Here is a 10,109-nt window from a genome sequence, read left to right on the forward strand (position 1 = left end):
AAAAAAAAAAAAAAAACATAAGAGAGGAACCTGCAGCGTTATGGCATGAAACCTGAATTTCTTACTGACTGAATATAGTTTAAATCCCCAGCACAGAATTATGCGCTGAACACAGCAAAACAAATGCAAACCAGCTGTTTAGTCAACAATCCTAACCTAAGGGCATTGGCAGTGGACACAAGCGGTGTGAATACTTTTGCAAAGTAAATGCCTTATTACTGAAGTATCTTCTCTGTTCATGATTAGAATTCAGTCAACTCTGTAAGCTTTTTTGTATCAATTTTATGTAGCTACTGCCTCAAAAGTAAGTCACTGCCCAAAGGGCCGTAAGCTTTTATTTGTATTGTTCATTGTCAATAGCTCTCCTTTGGAGAGTTCTTGCTCTGCTGGCTCACTGTGGGCTTTTGCATATCAGCTGCAAAGGAGGCGAGACAAGCACAAACAAAGTAGGTGAGAGGGGACAGCAGACTTTTTTGAATTTGAAGAGACACAACAACATAAACTGCCAGTTTTTGGTAGTTCAATTAAAGTCTTAAAGGTATATTTCATTTATTTATTTTTTGTAACATTTTAAAACTTGTATTTATTATTATTATTTTTTTTTTTTAATGTCAGTGTTTTTTGTCCGTAAACTAAGAAAAAAAGGTACAACAGCTGTCACTGGGGCGGTACCTTTTCAAAAGGTGCACTTTTGTACCTTTTAGGTACTAATATGTACACTTTAGGCACTAATATGTACCTTTAAGGTACCAATAAGGGCTCTTTAGGTACAAAGGTGTGCCTTTTGAAAAGGTACCGCCCCAGTGACAACTTTTGTACCTTTTTTTCTGAGAGTGTACAATGAAAGTCAATGTTGTTTAGACCATAGCGTAGTGTTTCACAAAAGTTATACTGGTTTGGAACAGCAAAAGGATAGTAAATGATAGAATTTTCATTTTTTGGTGAACTATCTCTTTGAACCTTTGCTGTCTGTTAGATGTTTGTTAGAGTATTTTCAAATTATGGCGCAAATTATGGTACGACTCGGCTCGGCACGGCTCAGTACGGTACGGCACGGCACTGCTCGGCTCGGTTTGCGTTTCCACTGCAGTTCAGTACCGCTTTAGAGTGGGCGGGATTATTCACATGTCGTTATAGTTGCGCCGCCTCTATTGACTCCTGAAAAACTTTTTCATTCCGCGTCGCCTGGATCTGCTCCTCTGCTATCAACGAGAGGAACGTCTGTACTTCCTCAACAGACAACAAAACAGCCACTTTTTGGTTGTTAAAAAAGGTGCGCTTGTTCAAAACAGTTGCGTTCGATCCTTCGCTGGCTGTGCTGATTTAAATCTAGCGGTTCTTTTGTGTTTGTGTCACAAGTTCAATGACGCAGGTAGTGACGAATCTCTCCGGCCAATCCGTGATCAGCAGAGTTTACACGTCACGTTTTGGTAACGGTACGGTTCACTTGGAACCCAAACCGAAGTGGTACTAAAAAAAGTACCAGGTACCGTACCCAGTGGAAAACCCCCCAAAAGTGAACTGTACCGAGCCGTACGGTGCCGTACCATGCAGTGGAAAAGCGCCATTAGTTACAAAGTATCCAGATTTTTCAAAACGCACTTGTTCTACTCCTCTGTCTCTAAAGAGCAGAGAATTCTGAACAGATTCTTTGTATTACACCTCAAGCAAAAGCTAAAACATTTTCAACTGATAACAATGTCCTGAGGTTTGAAATCCAGCTCTTTAATGGCCAGACAACTGGTCTGATGTCTCACTCACTGGAGCTGTCTGCACTTCACCTTTAGAATATTTGTGTCTCTGCCAGCTTGCTTCTTTCAATTATTCACCTCGCTGGCAAGGCAGAAATAACAATCTGCATCTCCCCCAACACTCTCTTGTTTGGCACACTGTGAGACATAACATTGGCTCACACTTCTCGTTTGTTTTGTTAAAATTACGACACTCTTGAGGAGCTAGGAGACCTGCAATACCAGGTGTGTGAGCCAAACAAAGTCTCCTATTTCACTGCAGAAGGAAGAAACATGCAGCTGGAGGTAGCAACACCCTTAATTAGGACTGTTAGAACTCTGTTACTGATGAAGTGGATGTTGTTGGCTAATTATAATATTTGAGGTGGAATTATTAATTAGTACAATCTTGTGTTCTTCATATGTATTTGTAAGTTATGAAGTTCTGCACACATTCTCTATACTAAATCTGCCCTTCACCTTGTCACTGTAAAGCTACAGCTGTAACTAACCTATTTGTTTTAAATTGCCTTCCATTAGCTACTAAATAGCTATTATGCAAAAGTGGCCAAGCCATAGGACAAATTATGCTGCTCCAAAAACAAGCGGTTACCAAGGTTATACTGATTATGAAGTTCTTTATAGAATTTGTTGCTTTAGAATTTTAAACGGACTTGTTTGGTGGGAATACGAGGCAGTATGTAAATATTTGGCCTTATATAGGATGTCTTAAAGTTGCAATGAGACAGAAGTAGCAACAGATCTTTTCTTCCATATTTTACCGTACATCTGTGTGCAACAAATTATCAACAAAAAAAATGTAAGTGTGTGACTTGGTTCTATCCATCAGTTGATGGTTGGATTTTGAGGCAGAGTTTAAGCAACCTAAATGACTGGAGAAGTCTGATGTACATCACCAGGGAGAACTCTGTTGATTTCACTGGAAGATTGAATTATGACATTTTTATTAAACATTATAAGGTCAAAAATATATAATATTATTAATATATCATACAGTATATTAATATAAAAATGAAACATACAGTATACACAAATCACTCACTCACAAAAAAAAAAAATCCATAACATGCATTTACAAAATAGATGTAAATTTAAATTTTATGGCGACTTTAAAGTGTGCATTTTTTTTAGATTAAAAATATTTTTGCCTAAAGAGGATCATTGTTCACAGACAACTGTTTTCCAAACTTATTCCTAAAAAGAGTAATGGCATGAGTTGGAGCAGGACTATCTGTTTTTGTGACCATTGGCAGATGAAGAAAATATTTAAATCATTTTTATTTGTATTATTTATTTATTTATTTTGTAATGTTAGTGGCACATATATTAGACATATCCTTTAAATTGTATTTTAAAATATTAAAGAATTCTATATTTAAAGGTGCACTAAGCAAATTTTGCCAAATGATGTTGATATTTGAAATCACCAAAACACACATGCCCATAGCCCAACAGGACCTCACCCCTATTTTGATAACTCCGCCCCACATGTACGTACACAACCCTGGCAGCGGAGATGGCGGAATCTGCTATGCCTGCCAGCTAAGCGTATTCAAGCAAAAGCCAACACAGATTAGTTGTGTGAAACAAAGCAAAATCAACGTAACTCACCTATCAAGAAGAAACAAAGCAACCTCGGCATCTGATTCCAGGCCTTCCCACTCCTTGAGTCCTCTCCACCACTGGAAAGCTGCTCCAATATTTATGTGGGTCCTACCGTTCTTTTTAATGTTTTGTTCCTCTGAAATTTCCCTTTTTTTTTATTATCTGCCATCTCTCGATCTGCTAATATCCGTCCTGTGCACTCACTGAGCGCTCTCTTCTCCCTATCATCACTAGACACGCCCCTTACTGCTGATTGGCAGCAAGCGTTTTGGGACTCGGTACGACACTGTGGTCAAAAGCGTTTTTCAAATATTGCTTAGTGCACCTTTAATTTTAATCTTATTTTTGAAAGAAGATTCTAGTATTTGTTTAATGCTTCAGGAATACAATAAATTCTATAACCTTCCTTTACATCTGTATTATGTTTTGTACTAAATGTAATGTGTTCCAGTATGTTTTGATGTCAGTATAAGGATGTTTGTTGGGAGGTTAAATATAGTGTTTGCCTTGCTAGTGACAGCTCCAAAAGAATCGACTCTGCAAATCATTGTTGTGGATAGTTATGCATCAACTGTTATCTTATTTATGGCCGTGCAGACTGTTTGCACATCACTTTTTCATATACACATACCTTGAAGTTCATAAGAGTCCTGTGTTTAAACTGAACTGTTTTTGTACTTAGAGAAAGTCTATTTTGGATTCAGGAAGAGTTGCTTTAACTTGTTTTTGTGGGCCGTCAGATAGTACAGCATCTTAGGATGAAAGATGTAATTTCCTGTTTGGCTGCTCTAATCATTGCTTTGTGACTTCAAGGAATGACTTTGAGGAATTCTTATTGAAATTTTGTTGTCCATACACATACAGTGCTTTCTTCACAAAGAAAAGGAAAACAGATCTTATCTCTCCATGTAGACAGCTACTGAAAGATTGTCCTACCAGAGAGAGACTTTAAAGAGAGCAGAACAAAATTCCTTTCCGCTCATGGTAACTCAGCCCTGCTCAAAAAGCATTTTTAACAGACTTCTAAAAGCGTATTTACAGTTAATCAAATTATCTGACTGATGTTTTGGTTGAGTTTAAAATCTTGTTAAGCATTTAGAGGCCTTTCAGTGTCCTTGATGAAGAAATCACCGTAATAAAATTGCAAGGATGCCGCTGCCTGTTTCTAGAACTCATTTCCTCTAGCGTGACCTGATAACTTTCCTCAATCTCTGTTATTACTTTCCTGTCCTAACCTTATATGGCTTTGAACTTTATTTGATGGTCTAGACCAGGAGAATGTGGACCTCAGCGGGTACATCAGAAGTTTCTTAAGGGTTACGTAAGGGATACGTAGTTCACCACCACCTAAAAAAACAAAATAATAATAATTCCAAAACTGCTATGACTACTTCTTTTGTGGAACGTAAAAAGATAACTGTCCATACAATGAATGTCAGTAGGGTCCAAAACAACTTTCATTGTATGGACAAAAACACTGAGACCTTATCTTGTGTGAAACCAGTTTTGTATAATAATAATAATAATATAAACTACAATATGCTGTAAAGGGAACACATTTCTGGTTTGTTGTTGATGAAAGGGTAATTGAAATTACTTGTGTGGCTGTGAAGGTTCGGGAGATAAAAAGGTTGGTAAACACTGGTCCTGACTGTTGAATCGCTTAATGTATTGTTTTGGGGTAGGGTTAGAGTAAGGGGATAGAAAATACGGTTTATGAGTTGAAAAACCATTATGCCTATAGAATGTCACCATAATGATAGGAATACCTGTGTGTGTGTGTGTGTGTGTGTGTGTGTGTGTGTGTGTGTGTGTGTTATAATATATCTTTTCAAGGTCAGTTGGTGTTTATCTTACAGTTTCTGAAATGGTGGCACCTCATGTGTTGTTTTTTTAATGGAATGTGTTTTTTCAGTGTCACTACAGGGTGCCACTTCTTCAGATTAATTAGACTGAATAGAGGGATTTTGTGTCTGGTGAGAGAAAAGCTCCTGTGACTCAGATATCCATGTTCCTCTCTGATCCATTACATAATTTCCCCCTCCTGCTCCTGTTGCCAAGTGCCTTGTTCAATACTGCACGTTTCAGACATGCACTCAAATGCGTCTACCTGTGTCGCGAGGTCAAACTGTATTATGACACAGCTATGAAAGGGCAGCCAAGCAGTAGAGGTGTGACAAAATGCTTTGCATCTGTATGCCTTCGCAGAGGGAGTGCTTGCATCAATAATGCAAGCAGATGCATCATGCCCGCTCTAACCAAAGAGCAATGTGCCACATTAGATTTGTGAGCCAAGTGGATTTTAAATAATCATTGTTGGTAAAAAGAAGAATTCCATTTCTCAGTGTTTTTAGTCTATACAGTGAAAGTCATTGGGGTCTAAGGATGTTTGTACAAAAACATTCTTCAGAATATCTTCTTTTGTGTTCCACAGAAGAAAGTAAGTCATACATTAACAACATGAGTGTGAGTAAAGGATCACTATTTTTTTTTTTGTGAACTATGCCTTTAAGGCACAAAGTGAGCTAGGACTTCTACTGGTGCTGCCTCAAAATATGGGAAGAATGAATGCAAGGAAAATGATTTGTGTAAGAAGTATTAGACTTAACTTAAGGCATGAATTCTTATTTTATCAGTAAGCCAAGGGATTGACAATGGTTTTGACTAATTAGCTTTGGCAAATACTCTGACTAGCATTTGTTGCTTTAGGCTGAATTGATTGAATGTCAGTTTATCACAGCTCCTTAAGAACAGATTGTGAACAAGATTAATTTTAATGAAATATTCCTGCTGCAAAGCGTAAACAGCTACTAATTTTACACGAGGGATTTATGCACAAACCAAGAGCCAGCATCATTTCTCAAGGTCTCCAGAACTGAGGATCACAATGTGAATATTACAACTGTCCCGCAAGACTACTGTTTTTTTTTTGTTTGTTTTTTGCCCCCCTGTAGCTTTTAAGGTCCATTGATAATTTTTAGCTGAAATACAAATAAGCCACAAGGTTATGTAAGACATATTTCTGCGCTGTATGTGGCCCTTTAGCAGGGGCCTAAAGTAGCTGCATGTCCTCTGGTGTTGTCGTTACAATGAGCAATGTTCTGGTTCATTCTAGCTTCCGGGCCTCACCGGATAACACAGGGTAAAAATACTGTGTAGCACTTGCGAGAAGCTTATTTGCTTTGACAGCAAAAATCCCAGGACACATGAGCAGACCCACTGTTTTGTGTCGTGTAGTCTTATTATGATGATATATGGCGCTTTGAGTCGAAATATATGCGGGTAATATGGAATGTAAAATGAGATATTATTCTTTGTGTAAAGTTTGTGTCATTTGTATAATATTAAGCAAATGATAGAGTTGCTTATTTCTTGCATAATTATAAAAGGTATAAGATAAGGGATGAATGATGTAGTGCCTAATGGGTAAACTCATTATTTTGGAAGAATAATTGTTGAATGTACAGCAGTCAGCTTTTGTAAGCTGAATAGTAAAATGAGGTTTTGACTCAGCGGTGGCCTGTTTTTGGAAACAAGTCATCTTAATTGTAATCATCTTAAGGAATCCTTGTGGACTTAAACTGTCTGCAAGCTCTTGATTTTTGATGAAGTGTGATTTTTCAGAGTTTGTCCGGCTCCTCAGCAAAATAGGAATATTTATCAGAGCCTGTACTCAGCTTATTTTGAAAGCTGAATAAGGTTCTCATGCGGTGATTCCAAGAAGTTCACCATGTGCTGAATCATTATTCCTCCATGAGCACTTGTTTTATTCCCAATAAGAAAATGTCTCAAGAGCGAAATATGGTCTTGGAGAGGAGGTGAGAAGGTAGGTGAGAACTTGATGAACCCTTCAGAGGCCCTGCCAGCCTGCCTGCTGGATCATGTGTTTGTTCCATTAGTTCTGCTGAATTTGTTTTATCCGTAGTGTTTAAAAAAAATATTATCCTGCTTGTGCTGGTTGTGTCTTGAGACTTCTGTGTTTATGCTGAAATTCATTATGTTTTTTGGCTCTTGTTGTTGCAGGGGATGATGACCGGGACACAGATCTCTTCCTTTGTGACACCAACTCTTGCAAGTTTGACGGCGAGTGTCTCAGAATTGGGGACATAATAACATGTATATGCAACTTCAAGGTAAGAACAGTTCCCTTATGAACCAGCATTGCTAATCAAGGTTAGAGGTTACATCAATACCTGATGGTTGATGTAATACAAAACCATTTGATAATCCCTATTATTGGACAATTCGGTAAATTAAATACTTCACAAATAAAATTACTTTTATTTTCTGTTTTTTTTTGTTTTTGTTTTTGTTTTGTTTTTGTATTTGGGCGCAGACCAAAATATAAGGCTCTTCATAATTTTCCAAGACCTGTCTTTCATTTCAACATTTCACTTCATGTAAAACAGAAACACTCAAAACTATAAAACTAATAATAATAAATGTATAGTTCTGACTGGATGAGCCACACAAAGCAGTACCTCTTCTTCTTGATTTCTTTGGGACTCCCATGTTTCTTTGTTGCCCTCATTCGAAATAATGTAAAGCAGTCTCAGTCAGCATGAAATCAAAATAGATATTTCTGATTTTCTTAACTTATGTTGCAGTGTTTATTATTAATGATTTGTCCGTGATCATCATTTTATTATATATTTTTGAACACATGCCCCCATAGTCTTTAATTAAAGGGGTGGTTGATTGCGATTTCACTTTTTTAACGTTAGTTTGTGTGTAATGTTGCTGTTTGAGCATAAACAATATCTGCAAAGCTCCGGCCGGGACACGGCATCAACAGTATGGCGAGGGGCGTAACATTTCTGTCACACGCTTGAGGTATTTTTGTAAAAATCGACGCGTTTCAAAAAGGCGGGGCATAGAGGAGAAACAATAATGTACAGTATGTGGAAAATAATGTGTTTTTTGAACTTTAAACCGCATAAACACATTTCATTACACCAAATACACAAAATAATGTTCTTTTTAGCAGCATCATATGACCCCTTTAACATATGCTTCCCTTCACAATGACATCTCTTCTCTGATTATGTGTATAACTGTGTGTGGGCAAAGCAATAAGGTTGTCCAATGGGCAGATGTTTTTTCTGTTTTGTTTTCTTCAGTAATCTATTCATTCGATTATACATCACACTATAGATGAATCTGGAAATATTGGATGCAGTCAGTCGTCATTCATAGCCGTGCATCACGTGGTATAAACTGTCATACTGCACAGTCCTATGATCGGGTTCACTGAAGATTTTGACCAACTTTCACTATTTAAGAGATTTAACTTCAGGTCTTTAGATTGTTTTGAATATGGACATTTTATTGGAAACATCAGAGCAGGACAATATATTGTAAAACAAACCCTGCTGTTAAAAGACCTGAATCTGCTTTTTGATTTTTGTGAGTGAGTGATTCTGTTTTTCTGTATCTGAAAAATAGACTCTTTGCTGTATTTAAATATTGATGCTGTGTTTCATTCATTGAGCAGCTACAGCACTTGCTGAAACCCTACTTTGATCACAACCAGCAACTGGATACAGAATAATTGTGCAAACTAATTTAATTAAAAATGATGTCTGAATCCTCCCAGATCTTTTTACAGTTTTTTTTTACAATTTTAAAACCAATGGCCTTTAGGAGGTAGAAAAAAATATGCGTCTAATACACAATTTAGATGCAAGACTTTGATGCCATGATAACAGTGATTTCAACTATGCTTCAGTATATCTGCCTTTCGCTGTTTTCTGTCTAAATGATTTTTAAGAGGACTACTAGAATGGCCCACTTTGTCTGCTTTGGCCTTGAGATCACAGTGAAATGAAGATGGAGAGAGTCGGTCCTAATAACATCTGAGCTTGGTCTAAATGAAAATGCATTAGAGTCCCTCCAAGGCACTGAGCACATAGGCACTCAATGAGTCTGTTATTTTTATCCCAGCTTGCGAAGGAACATTAGTTTCTTTGGTGAGATAAATAGCATTACCTGATTCTCGCCCTCCCTTCACCTTTTTTTGTTTTTTTTTTGGTCCAAATTAGGGATGCACCGATACCACTTTTTCCAGTACTCGCCCAATACTGATACTTTTATTTTTGGTACTTGCCGATACCGAGTACCGATATTTTTATTGCATTTGTACATTTTTTCAATATTGGGTACAGAAACCAAAAGAGTATGTATAATGTTAGTACCGATACCAGTATCGGTATCGGTGCATCCCTAGTCCAAATAGAATTCATACTCATGATAGCACTACGTTTCTTTTAGGACAAATCCCATTCTGTGCCTGGCCTCACTGGCTCACATTGTTTTAATTTGTTTTCAAGTGAGGCACTAATGCCATCGGCGAGAATAGGATCAGCTTGATTTAGGCATCCTGGACTGTGTGCCACATGTGTGCAAGTGAAACTCTGGCGTCAGCTAGCTTAAACCTAATAATGGTCGATGTCTTTATTCCATTAAGTGAAATAATTCATCAAAGAAGGATCGTCTAGAGGCTTGTGACGGGTATGAAGCCCAAAGAAAGTCTACAGTCAGGGAGGTAGTGCTGCTGAAAAGAGGAAGAAGGTTTGATCTGCCGATGAATAGAGGTCATTCAGCTCTGATGTTCATTTAGGGATGTTTATTCACCTCACACCAGCTCTCAGAGGCGCCTGGCACATTATTCATACTGTGATGTTTACTTAAAGGGGTCATATGATGCGATTTCATTTTTTCCTTTCTCTTTGGAGTGTTACAAGCTCTTGGTGC

At 37.6% G+C, this 10,109-nt stretch overlaps 1 protein-coding gene across 2 annotated transcripts in view; it reads left to right on the forward strand.

Annotated features, from left to right (window-relative positions):
- The window catches only part of LOC107675359 (tomoregulin-2-like), a 67,011-nt gene that overhangs the window by 2,828 nt on the left and 54,074 nt on the right, over positions 1–10,109 (forward strand). For both annotated transcript variants that reach the window (XM_016469663.1, XM_016469664.1), the window contains exon 2: positions 7,380–7,489. In XM_016469663.1, coding sequence (XP_016325149.1) covers positions 7,380–7,489 — 110 coding nt within the window. The remainder of the gene's footprint in view (positions 1–7,379; positions 7,490–10,109) is intronic.

The sequence above is a fragment of the Sinocyclocheilus anshuiensis genome, unplaced genomic scaffold, assembly GCF_001515605.1.
Source record: "Sinocyclocheilus anshuiensis isolate Anshui unplaced genomic scaffold, SAMN03320099.WGS_v1.1 scaffold656, whole genome shotgun sequence".
NCBI lineage: Eukaryota > Metazoa > Chordata > Actinopteri > Cypriniformes > Cyprinidae > Sinocyclocheilus > Sinocyclocheilus anshuiensis.